This window comes from Fringilla coelebs (genome assembly GCF_963513975.1).
Source record: "Fringilla coelebs genome assembly, chromosome: 2".
NCBI classification, from domain to species: Eukaryota; Metazoa; Chordata; class Aves; order Passeriformes; family Fringillidae; genus Fringilla; species Fringilla coelebs.
The window spans coordinates 87,860,981-87,886,649 of record NC_140029.1 but is presented as its reverse complement, the minus strand read 5'-3'; the positions used below and the strand labels follow the sequence as shown (position 1 = coordinate 87,886,649).

The 25,669-nt window shown below is 48.7% G+C and overlaps 3 protein-coding genes across 3 annotated transcripts; 2 read left to right on the top strand and 1 right to left on the bottom strand.

The window, feature by feature from the left end:
* Nucleotides 1-755: 755 nt before the first annotated feature.
* Nucleotides 756-11,790, top strand: ALG8 (ALG8 alpha-1,3-glucosyltransferase; the record flags this gene model as incomplete). Its single annotated transcript, XM_084226436.1, has 13 exons — nt 756-835; nt 1,695-1,773; nt 3,064-3,257; nt 4,693-4,802; nt 6,126-6,193; nt 6,713-6,839; nt 7,428-7,531; nt 7,643-7,763; nt 8,049-8,188; nt 8,616-8,755; nt 9,436-9,533; nt 9,938-10,010; nt 11,257-11,790. 13 exons carry the CDS (start codon nt 756-758, stop codon nt 11,486-11,488), a joined length of 1,566 nt encoding a protein of 521 aa, XP_084082562.1. The 3' UTR covers nt 11,489-11,790.
* Nucleotides 11,791-14,126: 2,336 nt separating this feature from the next.
* Nucleotides 14,127-16,464, top strand: NDUFC2 (NADH:ubiquinone oxidoreductase subunit C2). Its single transcript, XM_084201400.1, has 3 exons — nt 14,127-14,357; nt 15,254-15,400; nt 16,229-16,464. Exons 1-3 carry the CDS (start codon nt 14,219-14,221, stop codon nt 16,276-16,278), a joined length of 336 nt encoding a protein of 111 aa, XP_084057526.1. The 5' UTR covers nt 14,127-14,218; the 3' UTR covers nt 16,279-16,464.
* A 3,013-nt stretch (nt 16,465-19,477) lies between these two features.
* Nucleotides 19,478-20,599, bottom strand: LOC311166442 (mid1-interacting protein 1A-like). Its single transcript, XM_084226406.1, has 2 exons — nt 20,140-20,599; nt 19,478-19,854 (listed from the first exon to the last, which is right to left on the bottom strand). Exon 1 carries the CDS (start codon nt 20,557-20,559, stop codon nt 20,158-20,160), a length of 402 nt encoding a protein of 133 aa, XP_084082532.1. The 5' UTR covers nt 20,560-20,599; the 3' UTR covers nt 19,478-19,854; nt 20,140-20,157.
* Nucleotides 20,600-25,669: the final 5,070 nt, after the last annotated feature.

Below are 25,669 nucleotides of genomic sequence, written 5' to 3'. Positions count from 1 at the left end.
AAGCTAAAAAGGCATCAGCCTTTTATGCATCCACCCTCCAGGCTGGCAGGAAGGTATTTTTAAAAATTGAGCCTGTTCCTCTGAAAGAGCACTTTGTACCTGGAAGCTGACTTGGACACCAGCCACACAGGTTGGAGGTGGCACCTCCCTGGAGCAGAGCTAAGCTGGTGTACTTTAAAGCAGCTTCTGCCCGGGGGAGGCTGGGTGGCCTCGCAGCACCAACCAACTCCTCGCTCACCCACACTCACTCCCAGGCATGCTTCCTCCTCCTTCGGGCTCAACCCGAGCTTCCCTAGCAGTCTCAGGTGCTGGATTTCTAAAAGTAAATAGTAATAGCCTGGTGCAGCAGCAGGTCAGCTCAGGCTGGGTGTCTGCACAGAAGGACGGTCAACAAAGAAGCCCCTGAGCTCCTATACCCTCAGTCCATGCACTCATTCTTCCCGCGCCTCTTGATCCAGTACTGATTTTTGGTCTCAGGCGTTCTCTTATTGAATTCTTTATCTGTGTTCGTGCAGGCTAATAATTAACCGTTTCCTATGCCAGTGCCTCACCACCTTCACAGCAAAGAATTTCTGATACCCAACCTAAATTCCCTCCCTCCCAACTCGCTCCCGTTCCGGCGCCTCACGGAGCCCCGCCCTCCCCGCGCACGCGCAGCCCGGCGCCCGGCTCCCGACGCCGCGAGCGCGGCGGGCGCGCGCGCTTCAAACCTGCGTGGCGGGCGCGGCGCATGCGCGGGGTAGGGGGCGCGCGCCATGGCGGCAGGCGGCCGCGGCTGGTTCCGCGCGCTGGCGCTCGGCGTGTCCTTCCTCAAGTGCCTCCTCATCCCCGCCTAGTAAGGAGCTTCCCGACGGGACGGGACGGGGACGGGGGCGGGTGGCGTAGGGCTGTCGCGAACCCCCGAGGGCGGCCGGGCAGCGTGGCTCCGCGGTCCTGAGGAGGCCCTGAAAGTCCATATGACTCCCGGGTTCGTGAGGGAAGCGAGGCGGCGCCGCCTCCGCCGCGTGGCACAGCTTTCCTTTCCTCTTTGGAAGCCCTCCTGGCCCGTTCCGGCTGGCTGGTGTTCGGGAAGGCTGAAAGTGTGCTGAAACATTAATGCTTTGTCATTTTAAGTTTTTATACTGAGAAAAACCCCGAACTAATTGCTATTAAACTTCAGTTAGAACTTGGAATTTCACATTAACTGTCCGAAAAAGCCAAGCTATAAATAGTTCTTACCCTATAAGCACCTGTATTAGTGAGTTTTTGCATGGTCAGTCATAGGACAAGGAGGACTAAATAAAATGAGAGATTTAGATCAGGCGTCAGGAGAAAAATCTTTACTGTGAGGTTGATGAGACACTGGCACAGGCTGCCCAGAGAATCTGTGCATACCCGGTCCCTGGAAATGCTCTAGGCCAAGTAGGATGGGGCTTTGAGAAACCTGGTCTCTGGTGGAAGGTGTCCCTGCCCGTGGCAGGGTGGTTGGAACGAGATGGTCTTTAGAGTCCCTCCGAACCGAAACCATTCTTTGATACATCTTTGGCACAAAATTCTGGAGTTGTTACTGTTTCTGTTACTTGATTGCAGTGTTGTCCTAGAGCTGATAAACAGAGTGGCTTCCTTCTTATCTGCAGGTGGTGATTGATGTGCTGTTAATTCTTTCCCTTCTTAGTGCATGCATGTATGTAACTCTTAACATGCACCTTCTTTAGTTACTCCACAGATTTTGAAGTCCATAGGAACTGGCTTGCCATCACCCACAACTTGCCCCTCTCTCAGTGGTACTTCGAGGTAAGGACATGTTTGGGGTGTTTTTGTGTGACTTACAAGCGCATTGGGTATGACAGACCTTGTGAATGCTGGAAGGGATGGTTGGTGACTGTCATATAGTGGGACAAAAAGATGCCACTCACAATTTGCTGGCCTTGTGTAGCATTTAGCTGAAAAATGAAAGTTAGCTGGGGAAGCTGCAAGGACTTACGAAGGCAAAATGGGAAAAGCAATTAAGGCACTTGGGTTATTGGAAAGGCTGTGTAGCACCAGAGCAAGTTGCATTTTACTCTTAAAATGCTGGTGTCTGTGCTCTTCTCATTGGTGATACACAGTTACCAGAATAAAGAGTGAGTCATGCTAATGGGTATATATGTCTTTCCATTATGAAATCAATCACTTATTAAAGTTTTGAGCCTTTGCTGGTGTGCTAGTAGCATGCATTGATTTTTATCTAGACAAATCACATTTAGGTTTGTCATAGACTCAGCCTACCTAATTGGGTTTTAATCTGTCCCCTGGTATCTGCTGGAGTACAGGGATGGATGGATGGATAGATAGATAGATACTGTAGTGTCTAGTATTACACATAAGCATCTAGAAGTAAAGATTTGTGTAGGTCAGAACTTTGTAGGATTGATCCAAGGACTGTTTTACAAACAAATTTGTATAATGCCAGCATTTACCCTGTGCCAAAACATAGGATGCCTTTCATCTGTACAGCATAAGCATTTGGGAACATGCTCACTGAAAAATATAGCCCATCCCAGCCTGCTCTGTTCATGCCTCTTCCTCTCCTATTTCCACAGCCAAGGAGTTAATTCTTGGTCAGGGCATAGCAACTGTCCTTATGGGAAGAGATCAATAATACCATTTGATCTTGATACAATTGAGAGTTAAGACTTGCTAACTGATGAGTGAAAGTAATTTTGAGGCTGGAGCAAGGCTGATTGTGTTGGTGACCACTCCAGTATAGACAAATATTGGCTCTGAGCTATTTTACTGAGATTTTGTAATAATGGCCCTATTACTGTAAATAGATTTATAGATAACAGTTATATACTGATTAAGTGCAGGTGCATAAGATGCTCTTTAATCTTTTCTGCTAATTAGGAAATGTTACATCTCTACCAGTACTGCAGGAGAACAGCTTAAAACACCACAGAGCTGGCTACTGATTGTGGAGTGGTTTGAGTTACAGAGAGGGTACTGAGAGAAAATGCCTTAGCTGGTTTGCTGCAGTGAGCTGTACCTGAAGGACTGCAAACAGCATGGTTTGTTATCAACTATTTAATCTTATTTTGTCTTCAGGCGACCTCGGAATGGACCCTGGATTATCCACCATTTTTTGCTTGGTTTGAATATGTACTTTCTCACATTGCCAAGTACTTTGACCCCCAGATGTTGGTTGTTGAAAACTTGAATTACACCAGTCCTGCAACCATCTTCTTCCAAAGGCTTTCTGTCATCTTTACAGATACCCTCTTCATATATGCAGTTCATGAGTAAGTCTTAATGTTCTGATTTTAGGGACAGTCCTTCATTTGTGGGCTTGTTCTGTAGCCACAACAAATAACTATTTGTACAAATAAGCTTGTAAAGGAAGGGAAATGCCAGAGTTGCTTGAACCTGTTCAAGGAGAACCTTGGAATACACTGCTGAACACAAGATAACCGGTTCTTCTTGGAGATACACTTGCACTACATGTGATGGATTTGCAAGCACTTGGACACCAGCTGCTGTTTCATACGTTATACCTGGGTTTGCTTCTGTCACTGAACTCATTTTGTAGGAGTTGTAGGACAGCTGGTGTGCTCAGAACAAGCTTTTTCTTGTTACTTTTCTGATTACTCTGTTCTTCTAGAAGCATAAAGGAAATCTGTCACAAAATGGCAGTATCATCAAATATGCAAAATTTCTCCACTGTTTTTGATTATAAACTGATTATTCCAAGTCTGATATAATTAGGATTGGATGCTTTCAGTGAGGCCTGACTTTATGAAGAATTACTTGCCTTGTCCTTAAAGAGTTGGGGGGGGGGGGGGGTGGTGTTCTGAGAAATACATTGCCTACCTTAATGATTTGGCCATAAGAGTCTTCATAATCTTATTCTTTCTGCTGAAAACCTGGGTAGGAAATTCTCTGACTGGAGCCGTGCCTAAGCTCCTTTATTTATTTTCTTTATGCTAGCTAGCCTTGCATTATGATTTCTTTTCCTTTTACTGTTTTGACTCACAGATGTATAAATGTGAGGCTGGAGGCTCAGGACTGGTATCTGCACAGGGTCATTTTGCCTAGAGAGGTGGTAAATGCTCTCTGCCTGGAAAAATTCAAGGCCAGGTTAGATGGGGATTTGAGCAGCCCAGTCTAGTTCAAGGTGTTTTGCTCATGGCAGGGAGGTTGTGCTAATAGCATTTCAACACAGATGATCTATAACTTTTTAATGTGATTTAAGACTTGTTTCAGAAGTCATATGAACCATATTGCTTCACACTAAGAAGTATTAAGTTGTTTTTAACCAACAGAAATAACTCATATCAGGGGGCAGCAGTAGCCAGGGAGGGGTTCATGTCCAGCTGAGGACCTTAAATACAGCTCTCTATGTTGTTTCCAAAAGTAGCAATACACTGCTCATGATGGCAAGCAGGCTATGACAGCTTTACACTTACTGAATGGGAGACTTGAACCTGAGGCTGTTACATAATGGCAGCTTTAGCATGTGGAACACACCGCAGCTATTGAAATTGAAAATCCTTTTTTTACTTGACTTTGTTCATGATACTGTCTGCCTTTGATGAATTTAGCAAGAATGTTATTGTTGCCTTGCATCCTGGTAAAATGGCAAACTTCAGAGTAAGTGCAGCTCTTAACTCTTATAACCAACAATGTTTTTGCTTGTAAGTTTGAATTAAAGCTTCTGTTTCTTCTGCTCTTGTTTAGGTGCTGCAGATGTGTAAATGGAAAACGAGCTTCAAAGGATATCCTGGAAAAACCAACATTTATTCTTGCTGTTCTGCTCTTGTGGAATTTTGGGTTGTTAATTGTGGATCGTATCCTCTGAAACCATTGTGGGTTGTTCGTGGTTTGTTTGGTTTTTTTAACAGCCTCTTACAATGTGTGGCACAATCCTATATTATTATTGCTGTCATAGCAAGTAACACTGCTGGGTTTGTTTCTGGGATTAGTTAGATAACCTTGTTTTCATTAGAATTACTGTTTGGCAAAAGGGAAGTTAGTCCTTGGTCCAATTTGCCAGAAATGGAAGAGGACCAACCAGTCTGGCAGCAGTGTGCCTCTTCTGCTGGCTGTTCCTCCTCTGCACACCTACAGGAGTATTAGCAGAGTGGTTCTGGGTTCTGGGTGTGGTTCCAAGTTTGTCCTGTGGCAAAGAAAATCTTCAAAGTGATTTAAGATTCAGAGTGTATTCAATTTGTATAACTTTATTTGGAAATTAGGAATTTCTTCTAAAGAACATTCATGGAATTGTAGAGTGGTTTGGTTTGGACAGGACCTTAAAGATCACTTAGTTCCAACCCCCTGCCTTAGCAGGGGCACCTTGCACTAGACCAGGTTGCTCAAAGCTTCATTCAGCCTGACCTTAAATGCTTCCAGGAATGGGGCATCCACAACTTCTCTGGGCAACCTGTGCCAGTCCCTTATCACTCTCACAATAAAGAATTTTTTCCTAATATCCAATCTAAATCTCACCTCTTAGTTTAAAACCATTCCCCCTTGCCCTCTTATTCAAAAGTCCCTGTCCAACTCTCTTAGAGCACCTTCTAAAGGAACTACATGTTCTCCACAGTGTCTGCCCTTTTTCAGGCTGAAATAACCCCAGCTATCTCAGCCTGTCTCCATAGCAGAGGTGCTTCAGTCCTCTGAGGATCTTCCTGGCTTTCTCTGAATGCCTTCCATATCCTGTATGAAAATAACTCTGGAAATTGCAGTTCCTGCTGTGCATTTGAAAGAAGACTTCATTTTCTTTGTCATAGTTCTTGTGTATATTGCCTACTTAGAAGTGGTAGAAAAGTGACAGCTGTTGTCACCATCCACTAACCAATGTGTGGCAGAAACTAATACCTTTAACTTTAAAAGCGGAGATTTAACCTTTTTTGTTTTATATTATAAAATTTGCACAATATATGTGTAGATTGTTGTGTTTCATTTCATCAAGGTAATATGCCAGCATTAGTGTAATTTGTGTCTCACTTGGAGGTAAGGTTAAATAATGACTTGTATCTATGTGCTGTGAATTTAGGGATGCTTTATTGATTTAAATTCTATTTTAATTTTAATTTATTCCTCAAAACTACATGTTCTCCAGAACATGTAGTAGTAAAGAAAGCTTGCTTTATTCCTTGACTCAAGTTCAGATATTCACTTCCAGTACAATGGCTTCCTCTTTGGGCTGATGCTTCTTTCTGTTGCTCGGCTGTGTCAGGTAAAGCCAAGTGACTCGGGTTTATTGCCATGTATATTTTGGGTGCATTAACTCAATTCATAGTGCTGCTCATGTTGTGGGCAGTGGTAGTGGCTTCATGTTGAGCTGTGTGAAGCTGGATGTCTAATCATTTATTGAGCTTGTGGCAAAGAGAAAAACTTGAAACTCACCATAATTGCTTGCTTGCTGATGCTGCAATAAGAAAGCTATATTTCGCCATAAGAAAGCCATATTCAGTGTTACGTCTGAGCAATGTGGCATAATTTATTGGCATTTTGTCTTCCAAATCACCAGTCCTTAGAAAGCATACTTCTGAGGCTGTGAAGAGGTGATTTTGTGACAGGATAGTTCCTTGTCCATACCTGTTACGCATAACACTACTGAATTTGTAATTTGAAGTAAATACCCTTTTTAATACTTATAATAAATGTCCCATCACCTTAGGAGTACAACAGAGGATCATTAAAAGTGACTACAAAGAGAAAAGCTTAGGTTTGGTTTTGTTTTGTTTTCTTTCAGAAAAGGTATTTGGAGGGTGCTCTTCTTTTTGCTGTTCTTCTGCATTTCAAACACATCTACATGTATGTGGCCCCAGCATATGGCATTTATTTGTTACGATCCTACTGCTTTACTGCAAATAATGCAGGTAAGATGGGGTTTTCCTCACTGGCTTTTGGGGGGAGTTGTGTTAATCACTGCAACTAGGGGAGCACTCAAGACTTGGCAGATAGAATTGGAACAAAATGGCTCAAACAAAAATTCTGCTTGAGAGCAGAATTGTTAGGATCTTGAAGGATCTTTGAAATAGATTTGTTTTGTAAAATTCCTGTTCTGTTAAGAGTTCTTTGCTAAGAAAAATCAACATGAACAAGCTGCAGGTGGCACTTGGAAGCCATAAGTATTATTCTGGATATGGAACAATTAGACAGTATTCAAAACTATTTCAAAGACCTTCTTTGAGTTTCTCCCCAGTTTTTAGCATTGAAGCATGCCTGAGACTCCTCATGTGAACAGGGAAGGTAAATTTGGAAAATACTGAAAGCTTGTATAATGCAGGAGCTGCAACGTGGGGAAAAAAATTGCCAGCTGTTGAAGGAAGAAAATGAATATATTGACATAAAAGAGCTGTGTGCCCCTTTTAGATAGGTGCTAGCAATTCCTTGTCAGTGAAGAATGCTTTGTCTCCCTTTCCACTTCCCACAGGAGCTGTTTCTTTAATCTTTGTTTCTTGTAGATGGATCCCTGAAGTGGAGAAGTTTCAGCTTTCTTCATGTAACTCTTTTGGGACTGATTGTCTGTCTTGTTTCTGCTCTTTCACTGGGACCCTTCCTAGTATTGGTAATAACCCCTTTTTCACGTTATTCCCCTGAACAGTTAGAAAATTTTGTTATAAAAATATAAACCATGTTTCATCTAAAGTGGCCTTTTCTTTGGTCTTGTTTTCTGTAGGGTCAGCTGCCTCAAGTCATTTCACGGCTCTTCCCTTTCAAGCGAGGTCTCTGCCATGCCTACTGGGCCCCCAACTTCTGGGCTTTGTATAATGCCATGGATAAAGCACTGACAATTCTCGGTCAGTATGTTAATCTTGCTTTTTGGTGCCTGTTTGCGGATCGAGCTCTCTGGATTTTAGTCTTGCCCGTTTGAAATGTAGGCAGTAACTAGTTTTCAGATTGCCATAAATTGTATGGTTGTCCACATAATCCAGTGCATAAATTACCAGCAGTAGATCAGAGATCAATCGCTTCCCTCTGCCATCTTTTAAAAAAAGAAAAGACTTGGCTATGTACTTTGTTCAGCTACTTAATTTTCTTCATTAGCATTTTTCAGTTTGTGCTTTTTTATGTTTTGTTTTTAGGGTTAAAGTGCAATTTTCTTGATGGTACGAAAATCCCTAAAGCCTCCATGACAGGGGGGCTGGTTCAGGAGTTTCAGCACACTGTCCTCCCTTCAGTGACTCCACTGGCAACATTAATCTGTACTTTTATAGCTATATTGGTAAGAGCAACTAATGGTTTTTGAAATTTTTTTCTATTTTGTCCCCAGTTGGTTTTAATTGATAGTATGCACTTCATATGAATTTTAATTCTAGGGCAACAGATACATTGTTACTAGTATGTAGTAGCTGATAAAATGTATTTAGCGGCTTAGATTGGCAGACAATTTTTGCATGCAATACAAATAGTGGGGAATTAGCTGTGGTCTTTCAGTCTGCTTTTCCCTCCTGATATTTCAACAAAAATCCTTCAGTCTCTTCTCGTACATCCAAATGTATTGATTTCTTCCAGTGCAGTATAATGCTTGTGCCACACAAACACAACCTGGGTGCAGTGGTGTTTAGTAACATTGACAAATCTGGACAATGTCTTGTCTTCAGGATTGCCAGACTTTTCACTGAAGTCCTGTTTTTGCCTGTTGTTTCTAGCCCTCTGTTTTCTGTCTTTGGTTTAAACCTCAAGGGCCCCGAGGCTTTCTTCAGTGCCTTGTTCTTTGTGCATTGAGCTCCTTCATGTTTGGCTGGCATGTGCATGAGAAAGCAATACTCCTTGCTATTCTACCTTTAAGGTAAGCAAATTTGGTACAAAGTAGTTGGCCAAACTGAACCTGCAGCCACTTGTTGCGGAATCCTCAAAGGGAATCACTTTGTTTTCAGTATATTTCAGAAGAGGAACTCTTTCATAGAATGCCTTAAGCTGTAACAGTGTAGCGCACTTAAAGTAAATTAATTTCGGGCACAGTTCAAACCTTCATGGGTGCTGTGGTTCATATTGTAAAATGCTGGATAGATTGCTCAGGAGCCAGCTGAGGAAAGGAATCTTCTGCACTGTGCTTGACCAGAGCAGTACACAGTTTCTACCAAAAGAGCTTCATGCCTGCCTAGGGTAGAACTGAAGCTGTAGTTCATAAACTGCCTGACCAGTATTGCTACAAACTGTATATTCCTTCCTAAGAGATTTAGTGATGTTTAAGCTCTTTTGTGCTGGGCCTTGCTGATAGTTTCGTTCAGTGGGTGTGTGGTTTTCTGAGAGAGGGTATCCTGGCTGATTTTTCTCCTGTGTTTTTATCTCTGAGGCCACATGGTTTAGAAGCAGGAGACTTCATCACAGGTCCAGTGTTAGCAGGGATGGGGATACTGTGAAACTGTTTGACTTGTTCTTGAGTCTTAAGTCAATTGAATAGTGTTCTGCTGAAATTGGGTTTCTTTGCTAAAAGACAAAAGTATAACGAATTATTGCCATTTTTAGCTTGTTGTCTATCCAGAGAGCCAAAGATGCTGGCATCTACTTGATTCTGGCAACAACAGGGCATTTCTCACTTTTTCCATTGTTGTTCACAACACCAGGTAAAATGTTCTTCTATTAGTTAATTTTTATACAATTTGCAACATAGAGCTCAATAGTCTTGATTTAGTTGTCATTTTTGCTTTAGTCACCTTTCCAGTTGTTTGTGTTTTTTTAGAAAAGGAAAATCTTATTTGTAGGGCTATCTCAAATAGTAATTATAATTGATGTGTTCAGTATGTTTATACATAATTGAAGTAAGTGTATTGCAAATGCTTGGCATTTGCTTTAGTAAATGTTTATGCTTATTTTTAGGTATCCTAAGCAGTAAAACATGTAGGTCTGGAGAAATTAAAGCCAGATAATGCAAATGTGACTAGTAAGATTTAAAGATACTACAATATATCTATGGCAAAAGTATTTTATAATTAATTTTAAAAGTACATAATGTTCTTTGTTTTTTCAGAACTTCCAATTAAAATACTGCTTATGCTGCTGTTTACTGTTTATAGCTTCTCTTCATTGAAATCTCTATTCAGGTAATTAAAGAAATTTGATCTCAGTGCCAGGGACGACAGCATTTCTTCTGGTGTTGGGAACAGCCATTGTCATAAGGGACAAGCAGCACAGAAAACTGATGCTGAGGAGTCAAATTAAGGTGTTACTAGTCAAAAGATGCTGCTTCCTCTGTTCTCAGGAGGCAGTGCTTAAATTAGGATTATTGCAGCCCGTCCTGGTTATTGTGACAGCTGCCCAGTTAGTCCCAGGAGGCTCTAGTTCCCCACCTGCCTCATGCTCTGCTTAAGCATGGAGTTGTGATGCTGTAACCTCTGAGAGTTTAATTTGGTATTCTAGCATTTGCTACTAGTGCTTTGTCTGCAGATTGTTTATCTTATTGTACTGTGGATTTTTCAAGTATTAGTATTTTAATGTGTGGAAAGGACAGGTTGTAAATACCGTTCATTTGCAAGCTGTAATTTGTCAACAAAACCACAAGTATTTAGTTGGCAGAACATGCAATTGCCAAAGTCACCCTGTGTAGTTTCACAGCCTGTGGATCTCTTACCACTTGGCCAAAGACAGTGCTTATCCTTATAACCCCTGCAGTCCCCACTTCGCTCTTTCCCAAACTTTTGAGGGCAAACCCGAGCTGTAATGAAGTACTGTTAACATGTATTCAGTATCTCAGGCATCTACTTTTGTAGGTGATTTTCTTTATTTAAGAGTTCAGTCATTCTGTTTCAAGAGCTCTAGCTAAAAAACTCTATAGAAGCTTAGTTTTTGGTAAGAGAGGGAGCTTTTGCAAGTTTCTTGGTTTTAACTTGCCAAAACATTAAATTCCCTTTAAACTACTTGCAGTAAACTCCTGCCATCAGTGTCCTTTGCAAGAGAGATACCTCACAGAAAAGTCCATCCTACAGAAAGCTTGGGGAAAGAGCTTTAAAAAATCTGACATTTCCAGTCTTCTGTTGTAGAACAACTTTGGTGGAACAAGTCTTTGTACAAAGGGCTGTTTAGTTGTTCACTGAACAGAGTGAGGTGAAGCAGAGCAATTGATGAGGTTTCTCCTTAGGCTTCCAAGGCGTTCTGGAACTTGATAAGGACATTGAGCTGTATTCTTGGTTATCACACTGGTTTTTCCTTCTGAAACTCTTTAACTTGTTATTTAAACCATTACTGTGATCTAATGGGAGATTCTTTTTGCACTGGGATAGTTGAAAAACAATCGTTATTTTTAGTTAACATGTATTTTAACACTACCTCTTTTTTAATATCTCTTGACAGGAGAGAGAAACCTCTACTTAACTGGCTTGAAACAATCTACCTCATCCAACTAGTGCCCTTGGAAATCTTCTGTGAAATCATATTTCCCCTGACCTCCTGGAAACAGCACTTCCCTTTTGTCCCCCTGTTGCTGACCTCTGTGTACTGTGCTCTGGGAATCACATACGCTTGGCTGAAACTCTACGTCTCTGTCTTGACTGAGAGAGTTCCTGTCAGACAAAAGGCTGAGTAAAGTCACAGTGCTGGGACCAGTCCCAGGATACCCCTTGGAGGGGATTCCTGCACAGTGAGGGGTTCTTACAAGGCCATTCAAGAAGAGACACAGTATACGTGTGCCATCACCACACGGGAGCTCTTCTTCCAACACTCCTGTACTGCCCAGCGAGGATACCTCTGATCAGAAGCACTGTCATAGTGACAGGCAGAGCTTGGGGTAAACTGTGAAGCTTAAAAAGGTCCAGACTTCTGTCCTGAGGAAAAACTGCCTGATTTTCCCGTTATGGTTTGTATTTGAATAGAAGTTGCTGTGGCAAATTACAAGGGGTGATTGTTGTGTAGGAGAGCATTGTAATTGTGTTCTATGGAATTTGTAAATTAAAAATTTGGTATTTTTTGTTTGAGTATTTGCATTATTTCTGCTCCTGTCTAAAACCTGCTTTTGAGAGACACCCACGCAACTAAGGATGTGGCATGTAGCTGGAAACTTGTCCTGAGGTGCTTTGCACACTCAAATATCAAATTTTACTATGTCCATGTCCTGTTCATCTCCTTGTTTCATAGATACTTTGCAAATAGATTTTCATATTCTTCTAGTAGCTCTTCTTTTGTAGACCAGATGACCAAATTGAGGCATGCTCCTCAAATGAAGAAGTATTTTAATGCTATTAAATGTGCCAGATAATGTGGCTGCATTTCCTGTATTTGTAATTCATTTAAAATTCTACAACTCTAACAAAAGATAAAATGTCCGCAGTTCCTGTAATGACTTAAGGAAAAGATAGATTTCTGCCTCGATGGAATCATGTTCCTTAAAGGATAGCAGTTATTTCTGCAGTAAATAGTTACACCTTTTAAACCCTACATAACCATCCCTAGAAGATGTTGCTCTGATGTTGGGGTCTGCTTTGGACTCCAGTGCTGACATAAAACTGGGAGGAGAGAGGGATGGATTTTTCTATTACTACTATAACTATTTTTGACAGTAGTTTTTGAACTTTCTTCTATGTTAGCTGAAGTATGGGACCCCTTCATCAAGGATAGCCAAGGGGGTAGTTCTGCTTTTTGAGTTCTTTGAATGTCTGGGGTGTTTAAAATATTTTAGAGTGGCTCTTGTCAGGGCAACAGGTAAATTAATCACTGTGGTTGTTTCTGTAACCAAATACTTTGTACATTTAAAGTGTTCACTGCCAGTGAGTTCATATTCAAGACATTCTCCCTCTGGATTTCATTATTTTCTCATAGTTTCTGCTTTTTTTACACTACCAAGGGCTTTGCCATATTGTTTTAGCTGCTGTGGCTGCCAGTGGTGCCACAATGCTTCTTAAACCTGTATTTTATCTCAGCTCCAACCTCTGCTCAGGGTGAGGCATCCACAATGCTTGTGTTTCTCTGTCTACTGTGCTCTCCTGTGTAGGAAATGGTAATGTGCAAAAAAACTCTACAAACTCTTCCCCAGCCATGCCTTTGCACATCCTGAAATCCTCCATGACGAAGCCACACAGCGAAGCTATGGGTGTGCCATCCCTGGAAGTGTTCAAAGCTGGGTTGGATAGAGCAAGCTGGTCCAGTGGAAGCTCTCCCTGCCTATGGCAGGCTGTTGGGAGTAGATGACCATTTAGGTCCCTTCCAACCCAAACCATTCCATGATTCTGTGAAGTTAAGCCAGGGCATGACTGTGGAAGTGGCTATGCATCACCATTGTACATTCCCAACAATCCCAGGTTCAATTGAAGCATCTCCCGCTGTAGAGCAGCAACTGCCCAGCTTCCTCCTCTACAGATATCATGAAAATCCACAAATGCCAGAGGTTTATGTCCTAAAATCTGAGTCCTTCAGCTTTATTTGAATTAAGAGGAAGAGTCCACTGGGGCATGCTCCCACAAGGTTTTCTCTCTCGAGGTTTCAGAGGGTTCAGCCTCCTTTGTTCCCAAACTCCCGGGCACACGTTGCCCTCTTCCTTTCCCCATTGCTGAGGCATTAGGAAGGTACAGCCTTCCCGAACCCCTACCACGTATTGCCCCCTTGAACCTGCTGTTTTACCCCAAAGCTCCGAGGTTCAGGCTTGTGCAGCCCCTTGTCTGTTTCAGGAGCCAAGGTGTCAGGGCTCTGCAACAAACCTGCTGCCCCAAGTCAGTAGAGACATGAAGACCCATTTCAAAGACTTTAACACCCATACCTTCACCCATCCAACTCTTTGTAAAGACAGGAGCTTTCCTCTCACGGACAAAGGCTAAACAATACATTTTTAGGAAAGAGGCTGAGAAGCCTTTGGGACCTGTTATGTGTTGTGTTTATGCAGGTTTCTTTAATGGATCCGTCAATCCTGCTACCGTGGTAGATGATTTAATGTGATTTCGTATTAATTAAAACCGAAAAAACTAACACTAGAGGTTAGGTGTCAGAATTTAATCTGAGCTCTGAAAATTAATTGCGTTCGATTTTAGTGCTTAATTAACCCCATTATTTACTTCCTGGCCGGCCTCGCTGGCCCTGCAGCGGGGCTAACTCACCCAGCGGGGTTAGGGCTGCAGGAATCCCCTCCCCGACCCGGCTAAGGCCGCTCAGCCCGGGAATTTGGGGCGGGGATGGGTTTGTGGGCTGGGGAGTTGGATTTTGGGGCGGGGTTTTGGTAAAATAGCCATAAACGGGGAAGGCAGCGGAACGCGGGAGCAAGGCGCGGGCCGGCGGGGGAAGGCGCTGCTGCCGCACCGCTCCCCCCGGTCACCTTCGGCGGGCGGCAGCCATGGTGTTCCTGCCCGACGAGTCGCGGTCGCTGCCGCCGCCGCCGCTCCTCAACAAGGGCTCGGTGTGGCTCGGGTTCGGGGGATGGATGGTGGCGCTGATGGACAACGCCTTTAACCAGCGCCCCATCTTCGGAGCCGGTGCGGGGGGACGGGGGAGCCTGAGGGGAGGGGGAACGGAGCGGGGTGCGAGGGGAGGGAGGAGGTGAGGAGCTGGGGAAAGGGCTGTGTGGGGTTTGGGGTCACTGAGGGATAAATGAAGGGGGAAAGGGGAAACAGCTAGGAATGAGGAACTGGGGGCGGGCGGGCGGATTTGGGGTGACCTTGAGGGTTACAGGGGCTGGGGATGAGGAGGAAGCCCCGAGATCCGAGGCTAGGGGTGGGTAAAAGGAATATGTGGGCCTGAGAAAGGGGAGTGTGGGATTTGGGGTCACTCTGAAGGATAAGTAAAGGGGAGGGAAGGGGAAACAACCAGGAGTGAGGGGCTATAGGAGGTTTGGGGGCTGAAGGAGCGGGTATGTGGGATTTGGGGTGACCGAGAGGGATGTAGGGACTGGGGAAGGGGAGGGAGCGCTGAGGTAAGGGAATGGGGAGATAGAGGGAGTAGGTGGGCCTGGGGAAGGGGTGTGTGGGGCTTGGGGTCACGGAGGGATAAATGACGCGGGGAGGGCAAGAGAGGGAGCCCTGAGTTCGGGGGGCCTGTTGGAGGGGAAGGGAGTTCTCTGTGTGATTTAAGGGGTGGGAGCCCTGAAGTGAGGGATTTGGAGGGTTGGAAGGGGCTGGGAAAGGGACATCGTTTGGAGGTGGAGGGGATCTGAGGTGACTCCCTGAGGGGTACGGGTGGTGGGAAGGGGAGGGAGCCCTGAGGAAAGTGGGGTCTGGCAGGGGCCATGGGAGGTGTGGGTACTGCAGGGACCTTGGCAGGGACAGAGCAGGAGGAGAGGAGTGCCTGGGGGGTGTGGGGAAAGTGGGGCCCTGCCTGAGGCCCACAGGGAGCTTGGAGAGGTGGGGACAGTTCCTCTCTCCTCCTGCTGCAGGTATTCACCGGCAGGTCCTGCTAGCTACCCTGGGCTGCTTTGTGGGCTACCATCTGGTGAAACGTGCTGAATACATGCATGCCAAGGTGGATAGAGAGCTGCTTGAGTACATCAGGCACCATCCAGTGGACTTCGAGCCACCAACAGGTACAGTCAGCTGGTATTTTAGGAGAGACCTCAGCCTGCCATAACCTGTGTGCAGAGATTTTGCTGGGCTAAGGCTTCCCTGCTCATTCACAATCTAAATTGCAGAAGGCTAAAGGATTTTCTAATGTAAAAATAGATGTTGTTATCAAGCTGTTGATAACACATTGATGACCACCTCTTCCTCCTAAAAGCACATTTTAGTATAAAAGTAGCAGAGTCAAAAAAAAAAAAAAAAGGATAGACCAAACTTGTACCACTGAAGAAGAAATAATGGAAATTAGAAATCACAGGTTTTATTCTTCTAACTTCACAATTGTACTGTCTATTCCTGTAAAATGCCTGTTGCATGTAGATTAAGAAATCTCATGATGAATATTCACAAAATAAGCAGAACAGGTGAAAAAAGAATAAATAGGAATGGCAGGAAACCTGAATTGGTGTTGACTTAGAGCAATGGTGAAGAACAGGGTGCTTTTTACTAAATGTAGTCACTGAGCCCAGCGATGCAATGACAAATTTGGGTGAAAATTGTCCATTTTCCATTGGGTGACTCTGGCTGTTGGATTGTGGTCTGCATCGTGTCATGTCGGAAGGAGTATGTAGAAATAAAAAACCGTAACTACTGAGATTCCTCCACAGGGAATACTGTGGAGAGCCATATGGAAGAAAAAAAAAAAAAATTGTGCATATAGTTACAAGAGCAAGCTAATAGTTTGCTGTGGGAAGCAAAAATCAGATTTTTGGTGGCTTTTTTAACATCAAAGACTTAATATGAAACATCTTCTGAATCAATCTCAAATGCTGATTAGGTTTTCCCACCTCTTGCAGAAAAGAAAAGAATAGGGCAGCTCTTGGAGGATTTCCAGCCAATTCGCTGACTGGCGACACATCACAGAAAGAATTCCTGCCATCCTGAGAACTTCAGCAAGGTGGCTGCAACTCTTGAACCGTCCATGGATTAAAAGATGAAACTTTATGTAATAAAGTTTCACTTTCATATAATAAAATTACATGAAACTTTCATGTAATAAAAGCTTGATTAAATAGTTATTGTTTAATTGTTAGCTCCTGTATTCCTTTCTGATTTGTCAGTACGTGGATGACTGATACTTGTAACTGAATAATAATTTTGGTTAATGGTTTTTTCAGTTGGTTTAATTGCAAGAATGGAAAGTTGTTCATACATCATATATTGTAGAAAACCCAGAGAGCAGTTCTGTAAGTTCATATTATTTATTTCTCAGTGGCATTTCTCCTGACCATTGAGCATGTTCTTGGCCAGCCCCTGTAGATGCTGTAGCCAAAGTTTCACTGTGAAATTCTTTCTGAACAGCTAAAAAAATACATGCTGTCCCTAATTAATTCCATCTCTATGCTTTTTATTATTATGTTGCTTTTTCTTTGCTGATAATAAGGATCCAACCTTTCTGTTGTCCCACTTGGTTGCTGGCTCCTGAATCCAAACACTGACCATATTTGGGGGGTGAGGATGTTATGTTGATTTGGGTTTGGGGGTTTTTTACTAATTCAATATTTTGGGTGAAAACTGTGCTTTATGTCTTTTCTTCCTCACACTGAGCCCAGTGCCAGGTCACTGCTCTCTCATGGCTATGATGTCCCTAAACAGATTTAGAAGGAGTGCTGCCACTCTGATTTGCTTGAACAATCTGGAAGAAGAAGATCTTTCCCCGTGCTGGCCAGCAACAGTGTGGGTGCCCTGGGAGCCTGTCCAGGGCAGCACAGAGCCAGCACCTCCTGCCACGCCAGAGATGCCTGATCTGCCCTGTCTGCCAACATCCCGCTGGGACCAGGGCAGAACCCTCCTACCAGCAGTGGCCAGCAGCAGTGGCCAGCAGCAGGGCCCCGTCAGGCCTTGGCACACCCCGGGGCAGCGTGATGCAATGCCCTGCAATCAGAGCAGGCAGAAGGTTCCTGTGGCACACCCGGCTCGGAGCCAGCTGGAGGGACAGAGGCTCTCAGAGAGAGACCCACGGGTCCTGGGGGATGCAAGCGGCCCACAAGACGTCAGCAAGCCCTTCCAGCTGCCCCAGGTCACAGGCCTTTGGGGACATCCTGCGTCTCCCACTGGTCATGTTCAACAGCCGTGGCCAGTGCTTCACCCTGTGTCCTGCTGGGACACTTCCCTGGGGCACCACGAGCCTCTCCAGCTGCTGAGCGCTGCCCAAGCCCAGAGCCATGGCTGCAGGGGACTGCAGGTGTCCCTCACTGTGACACCAGCGGGCTTTGACCCCAGCCAGCCACCAAGGCCCACACAGCCACTCACTCACTGCCACACCAGCAGGATCAGAGAGTGAATCAAGGGCAAGAAAAGCTGTGGGCTGATATAAAACCAATGTAATAGGGAAAGCAAAACCCACGCATGCAAACAGAGCAAAGGAATTCATTCACCATTATCCATGGGCAGGTAGATGTTCAGCAATCCCAGGACTGCAGGGTCCATCACAGGTAATTGTGACCTCAGAAGACAGGCCTTCATTCCAAGTGTGGCTCCCTTCTTCCTTCTCCAACCCAATTATATACTGATGTCATATGGTCTGGAATATCCCTTGGGTTGGTTGGGATCAGTTATCCCACCGGTACCTCCTCCCAAGTTCCCATGTGCTGCAGTCCCTAAACCAGAGTGGCACCACAGAAACGAGAAAAGAAAATGAGCTCCACAGCTGCCTAAACCAGCACAGCCAGCCATGCTCTGCAGGGGACACAGATCCCATCCTTGAGCAACAGCAGATAAACAACCAGAGGGATGTCGCCCCCTCCATGGTCCTCTCCTCACCAGGAACCAGTCGCCATCCATTCCTTATGGTTCAACACCTGCCTCAGCAAACAGCATGGAGACCAGAGAGATCCAAAGGCAGAGCTCCATCCTGCCCCACGCAGAGGTGCCACTGCAATGGGGATGGCCCAGGTCTCTCCCAGTGTGCCCATCGTGCTCCATTTCCTCTGGATAAGACAGGGCTGCAGCATTGCTCAGGCTGAGGAGAGACACGGAGAGCAGATCAGCTCTGAAACCCTCACTCTGGCTGGAGGGAATTGTGTTTGCCCTCCTTTGGGGAACTTGCTGATTGGCAGCTGCTTTCCTAGAAAAGCAGGACTCCTGGGTGCTGGCACAGTCAGCTCCTTGGGTCTCTGTGGCCACAGAGGTGGTGTTTGGGCAATCTGTCCTCAACTCACCGTCCTCCTGGGGATCCCACCCCAGGCCATGGCTCAGCAGAGGGGAAATGTCACCTCATGTATCTCCAAATGACCCCACGTTGTCCCCAGAAGCTCCTGCTGACACATCTCCCGTGACTCTGGTTGCCCAAAACCCCTCAGAACTGTCCCTGTCCCCCCTTGATCCTGGCCAGGACCCTTTCAGAGAGGGCACTTCTGGCTCTGGCCTCAGCTGCCTCCTCCAGAGCCCCCAGTCCTCTCAGCCGTTCACACCACCACAGCTGGCTGGAGACCCTGTCCCTGCTGCCCACACTGGGGCAGGACAAGCCCAAGCCAGAGTGGTCTCAGCAGCTGAGAGAAATGGCCTGATCAGGAGAGAGGAGATGGGAACCTCCAGTGCATCCTAGGGCTGGGGTGTCTGGACATGGAGCTGGGGTCTTGAGGGAGGCTGCTGCCTAGCGGGGCTGAGACCCACAGCTCTGCTGCCCCTCACTGTTGCGTGACTGGGCCCAGTGTTGGGCAGACCCACATTTTGCTGTGCACAGCAATCAGGCATCAGCTTTTGTGGTGCTGCTGCCAACAAAAGGAAGAAACATTTCAGCCTGAGGCTGGTGACACAAAGGAACAGGTTGCCCACTGACTTTGCACAGGCCCTGAGGTTCAACACAGTTCTGAGCTACCTGGGCTGGTGCAAGATGTCCCAGCACAGAGCAGGGCATTGGACTAGGTGGTCTGTGAAGATCCCTTCCAACCCAAACAATCCCATGACCTGGGGATTCTTTGTCCCGTTCACATTCCCCAGCATTGCCCTGGAAAGATCCCACCCCCCAGAGCCAGTGTCCCCTGCCCCTCCCTGGGCATTCCATGAGTGAAAGCAGCACACTGACAACACCGGCTTCCCAGGGATTCTTTTATTAGCAGAAACAAGGGGGAATGCCCTTGGAGTCCAGGTACCAGCTGGAAAAGGGCTTGGCAATCTCCAGGGACTGTTGGAGGTCGGGGCCTCATCACAACACTCCCAACTTGGTGCCACTCTTTGAAAATAAAGAGGAGGCCACGGGCCTGCATCTCTTCCAATGGCCTCGTCAGCCCCGCTGGATGCTTCTTCCCATGAGGATGAGGCACCACCTGGTTCCGCAGCGGCCACAACCATCTCCGGTGTCGCTGCCGGTGCCGGGAGATCCGATCAGCTGCCACGGAGCGGGGAATGCCAGCGGGACTGGGGAGAGCCTGCAGCGGCCAGCGACGGGGACATCTTGTGCTTCCCGACACCAGCACCTGTCCTGCAACAGCAGCATTCCTTAACTCCAAGGATCATCCCAGGGGGACACAAGGACCATCAGCCCTGACTTCCCAGACTCTGAAACCCTGCAGCCTCTGCACAGAGAAATGGGACGGGCTCCCTCCTCCAGCACGGAGAGGGATATCCACCCCCCGCTGAGGGGACAGATCCCGTTCCAAGACCCTTCCCAGCACGTCCCCTGCCCTGCACTGCTGGGCACCTCTCCCAACAGGGAGGCCGCCCAAGGCCTTGCTGTCCCCAGACCCTGCATGTCCCCAGGTCTTACCTGGTGGCCAGGACAGGGTCACCAGCTGGGCTGGCCCTCGCTGAGGTTGATCTGCTCCAGGATCTGGCTGTACCTCCGGGTCAGGGCGTTGGTGTCCCTGGTGAGGTGGGTGAGGACCTGCTGCAGGCCAGTCAGGTGGTGGGACAGGCGCTCCTCGAGCTGGGCATCCTTGGCCTCGTTGCTGTCCAAGGATGTGTCCCCGTCGGCGTCGGCACCGCTCGGGCTCTGGTCACCGACAGAGGCCAGGCCTTTCTCCACCATGGGCTTGATGGCCTTGAGGAGCTGGTAGCGCTCGTAGAGGTCCGTGCGGCTCTCTGCAGCCGGGGCTGCCCCCTCCTGCTGCGGGAAGACCCCTCGCAGCAGGCTGGGGAACATCACCTCCTGCTCCATCTTCTGTGTGGCTGAGAAGTACTGCTCCATGGCCTTCTCCTGCAGCTCTGGCACTGCTGCTCTGGGCTCTTCTGACAGTGTCACCTGCTCCCTGGCCCTGCGGGGGCTTTTTATGCAGTGCTGGGGCACGTCCCTCCCCTGCTGTCCTCCCCTGCCAGCCCTGGTTGGGCTGGATGGCCTTGGGGTCGGGCTTGGCTCCTGCCCAGCGGGGGCTTGGCCAGGCTGTGTCCCTTGCTCTGTGCAATCTTTCCTGGCCCAGCCTCCCCGTGGCCTTCACCCGAGCTGGCCGGGGGTGCTGCTGCCTCCCCATGCCAGGAGCTACCGGGGGGTAGCAAGGAGGAGAGGGGCCCAGGCCGTCTCCCATCCTGTCCTGTATTATCTCAATCCCCCTACACGTTCTGTACTGGGCCCTCTGGCTGTGGGTCCAGCTCCTGTGCCCAGTTTGGGAAGGCTGCAGGGGACCGTCACCTCCCCTGGTTCCTGCTGCCACACGCTCAGGATGTGAACACTCCAGGGACATTGAGCAACCCCTGTAGCACGCATTGGGAAATCTGGAACACACTGGAAATACACTGGAACATTGTCCCACTGGGGGTCTGGGGACAGTGGAGCCTGCTGGTGTCCAGAGATTTGGGTGCCCAGAAACATCCAACGCCCCCGACCTCCCTCTGAGCTCAGCAGGGATGTGGACAGGGACAGGGACCTGACTCCATGATGTCTAACTCCGGTGGCAGCAGCACAGGGCCATTCCTTCCCCACAGGGGATTGTGGACATGGGCTCCCTGCATTGTCCCAGTTCTGGCAGAGCAAAAGGCACAGCCAGGGCACCAGCCATCATTGCCTGTCCCTGCCTGTCCCTGTGGCGTGTGGCAGTCAGGGCAATTGGTTCCGTTTGGGGGAAGGCTGTGGGGTACCTGGTTCCTTTTGCAACCCTTGGTGCTGGCAGCTCTCCCTCTGTCCCCCTGTGTCCCAGCCCTGCCAGGCGCCCTTTCCCCACCATTTCCTCACCTGTCCTCGCCACCTCTCTTGTCCCTTTCCTTGTCTCCTGGCATCTCTGTGTGTCCTGCCTTGGGGCCCATTGCTGCACCGAGGAGTGTGGCTGCTGCTGGCCCCGTGCAGGTGCCAGGCAGAGCCTTGGCCACCCCAGGGCACCTGCAGAGCTTCCTGGAGGTGCAGGCACATCACAGGGCACTGGGGACAGAGGGACACAGGGCATGCTTTGCCTTCCTGCTCCCCCCACTGCCTCACAAGCTGCTCACAATGAGCATGGCAGAATGTTTGGGGCTGACAGGGGCTCAGCAGACTCTGACAACTCCACAGCTCCTCATCCTTGGGACATAAACGATTGCCAAATCCTCGCTGTGCCTTTGGGGACCTCATCCGCCAAAATTGCCACCCCACACCCCCACATCTTGCTGGGAGACACTGGGGAGAGCTGGGGAGCTGGGGAGCCACTGCCAGCAGGGATGTCCGGAGAGCCACTGCCTGCAGGGATGTCCGGAGCAGGAGGACAAGGACTGCTGCTGGAGCACAGCACAGCCACCATGGTGTTCCAGCATGGCTGGGTTTGGGCTGAGATGAACTGGGGTGCCCAGCCCTGGTTTGGGACCTAGGGAGGCTGCTCAGGACCACCAGGGCCCCCAGGAGCTGCACTGATATCCTCAGGTCTCTGCTGCCACAGACCCCCAGATTTGGGCACGCTTAGCCCTGACCTGTGGCCCCCTTGAGGGTCCAGCCCCAGCCTCAGCTCAATGTGCAGGTTGTGCCACCACATGTGTCCCCAGGTGTCTCTGTATCATCCCAGGCACATCCTCCTGTCTTATCCCTCTGTGGCACCAAGAGAAGGGAGTGTGGCACCATGCTCAGCACATGGAACTGGGAGGAGAAGGAAGAGGGGCACGGTCAGAGTGACAGCAGTCATCTTGCCAAGTAACCATGGCACACAATGGGGCCCTGCTCTCCTGCAGGGGACGGAACACCTGAGTGCCAATGGCAAGGGGTGAATGAATTCCTTCTTTTGCTTCGCTTACTTGTGCAGCTTTTACTTTTCCTGTGCAGCTGACTTCATTTCCACCCACGGGCTTTCTGTCTTTTACTCTTCCTGATTCTCTCCCTCATCCCTCCTCGGGGGAGTGACAGAGCAGCTGAGTGGGGCTGAGTTGCCAACAGGGCTCAAATCATGATATCCACAGTGAAGCTCCATCCCTGGGGCAGATGTGTCCTACCCTGAGGCCACCCTGGGGGGACACTATCATGTGTCTGAACATTCAGGAAGCTCCATGGTGGCCCAGAAGTCCTGAGAGCATGGGGCTGCCAATGTGTGCACACTTCAGTGCAGCACTGGGCAGCCTGGCATGCCAGGAGCACCCAGAAAGGGAGAATGGGAGCAGTGGGTTCAGGTCTGAGGGGGAGAGGGCAGGTAGCAGAATGGGCACCTGGCTGGGCTATGAGGGGACAGTGGGAGGGGACAGTGGGAGAGCTGCCAACACTGAGGGTTGCAAAAGGGAGGAAAGACCCCATGGCCTTTCCCAAAATAGAACCAATTCCTCCAGTTGCCACATTCTGCAAGATAAGAAAGGGACAGGAGCCCTGGCCCTTGGCCAGCCATGGAGTGGGGTTGATTCCCTGGGGGTCCCAGGCCAGGTCAGGCAAAAGCCTCAGGGAGTCTGGGCCAGGAGCCAGGGCTGACAGCAAGGTGCTCGGGTCCTATCCTATCCTATCCTATCCTATCCTATCCTATCCTATCCTAGCCTAGCCTAGCCTAGCCTAGCCTAGCCTAGCCTAGCCTATCCCAACCCCCCACCATGTTCAGTTTTGGGGTCCTGTGGGAGTGGATCCAGCTCCTGCTCCCTGGTGTGGCCAGGCTGTAGGCAGTGGTGCTGCTGGGGACGTCCCCTCTCCCCCTCCTTGCTGCCGTGCACTCTGGATGTGAGTCCCTTTCCTTGTCTCCTGGCATCTCTGTATGTCCTGCCTTGGGCCCATTGCTGCACCAAGGAGTGTGGCTGCTGCTGGCCCAGGCAGAGCCTTGGCCACCTCAGGGCACCTGCAGAGCTTCCTGGAGGTGCAGGCACATCACAGGGCACTGGGGACAGAGGGACACAGGGCATGCTTTCCCTTCCTGCTCCCCCCACTGCCTCACAAGCTGCTCACAGTGAGCATGGCAGAATGTTTGGGGCTGACAGGGGCTCAGCAGACTCTGACAGCTCCACAGCTCCTCATCCTTGGGACATAAACGATTGCCAAATCCTCCCTGTGCCTCTGGGGACCTCATTAGGGAGAAGAGGATCAGTGGGTTCAGGTCTGAGGGGGAGAGGGCAGGTGGCAGAATGGGCACCTGGCTGGGCTATTAGGGGACAGTGGGAGGGGACAGTGGGAGAGCTGCCAACACTGATGGTTGCAAAAGGGAGGAAGGACCCCCTGACCTTTCCCAAAATAGAACCAATTCCTCCAATTGCCACATACTGCAAGATAAGAAGGGACAGGAGCCCTGGCCATTGACCAGCCATAGCCTCTGCTCCAGAATGGGAGTGATGGGTGGGAACGTGGCACCATCTGTGCTACCCTTAGGCAGTGAAGCTCAGTCCCATGGATGCAGTTCCCCTTGTGGCATTTGATCCCCTCTCCTTCCCATGGCATGTCCTCATGGCCCATGCAGGATTCCATGCATCAGAGCATGACCAGGGAGGCGTTCCACACCAGAGTCTGCTGCCATGTTCAGGCTGGCAGTCATGGACAGAGCTGGCTCAAGGTCCCTGGTGTGCTCACATCCTGAGTGCACGGCAGCAAGGAGGGGGAGAGGGGACATCCCCAGCAGCACCACTGCCTACAGCCTGGCCACACCAGGGAGCAGGAGGTAGATCCACTCCCACAGGACCCCAAAACTGAACATGGTGGGGAGTTGGGATAGGCTAGGCTAGGCTAGGCTAGGCTAGGCTAGGCTAGGCTAGGATAGGATAGGATAGGACCCGAGCACCTTGCTGTCAGCCCTGGCTCCTGGCCCAGACTCCCTGAGGCTTTTGCCTGACCTGGCCTGGGGGTCCCAGTGCATCAACCCCACTCCATGGCTGGCCAAGGGCCAGAACTCCTGTCCCTTTCTTATCTTGCAGAATGTGGCAACTGGAGGAATTGGTTCTATTTTGGGAAAGGCCATGGGGTCCTTCCTCCCTTTTGCAACCCTCAGTGTTGGCAGCTCTCCCACTGTCCCCTCCCACTGTCCCCTCATAGCCCAGCCAGGTGCCCATTCTGCTACCTGCCCTCTCCCCCTCAGACCTGAACCCACTGCTCCCATTCTCCCTTTCTGGGTGCTCCTGGCATGCCAGGCTGCCCAGTGCTGCACTGAAGTGTGCACACATTGGCAGCCCCATGCTCTCAGGACTTCTGGGCCACCATGGAGCTTCCTGAATGTTCAGACACATGATAGTGTCCCCCCAGGGTGGCCTCAGGGTAGGACACATCTGCCCCAGGGATGGAGCTTCACTGTGGATATCATGATTTGAGCCCTGTTGGCAACTCAGCCCCACTCAGCTGCTCTGTCACTCCCCCGAGGAGGGATGAGGGAGAGAATCAGGAAGAGTAAAAGACAGAAAGCCCGTGGGTGGAAATGAAGTCAGCTGCACAGGAAAAGTAAAAGCTGCACAAGTAAGCGAAGCAAAAGAAGGAATTCATTCACCCCTTGCCATTGGCACTCAGGTGTTCCGTCCCCTGCAGGAGAGCAGGGCCCCATTGTGTGCCATGGTTACTTGGCAAGATGACTGCTGTCACTCTGACCGTGCCCCTCTTCCTTCTCCTCCCAGTTCCATGTGCTGAGCATGGTGCCACACTCCCTTCTCTTGGTGCCACAGAGGGATAAGACAGGAGGATGTGCCTGGGATGATACAGAGACACCTGGGGACACATGTGGTGGCACAACCTGCACATTGAGCTGAGGTTAGGGCTGGACCCTCAGGGGGGGCACAGGTCAGGGCTAAGCGTGCCCAAATCTGGGGGTCTGTGGCAGCAGAGACCTGAGGATATCAGTGCAGCTCCTGAGGGCCCTGGTGGTCCTGAGCAGCCTCCCTAGGTCCCAAACCAGGGCTGGGCACCCCAGTTCATCTCAGCCCAAACCCAGCCATGCTGGAACACCATGGTGGCTGTGCTGTGC

Coding starts and splice junctions, on each gene's coding strand:
- NDUFC2 (XM_084201400.1), top strand. CDS start 14,219: ATGGTGTTCCTGCCCGACGAGTCGCGGTCGCTGCCGCCGCCGCCGCTC. Junction 14,358..15,253: donor GCGCCCCATCTTCGGAGCCG/GTGCGGGGGGAC, acceptor CTCCTGCTGCAG/GTATTCACCGGCAGGTCCTG. Junction 15,401..16,228: donor GGACTTCGAGCCACCAACAG/GTACAGTCAGCT, acceptor CACCTCTTGCAG/AAAAGAAAAGAATAGGGCAG.
- LOC311166442 (XM_084226406.1), bottom strand. CDS start 20,559: ATGGAGCAGTACTTCTCAGCCACACAGAAGATGGAGCAGGAGGTGATG.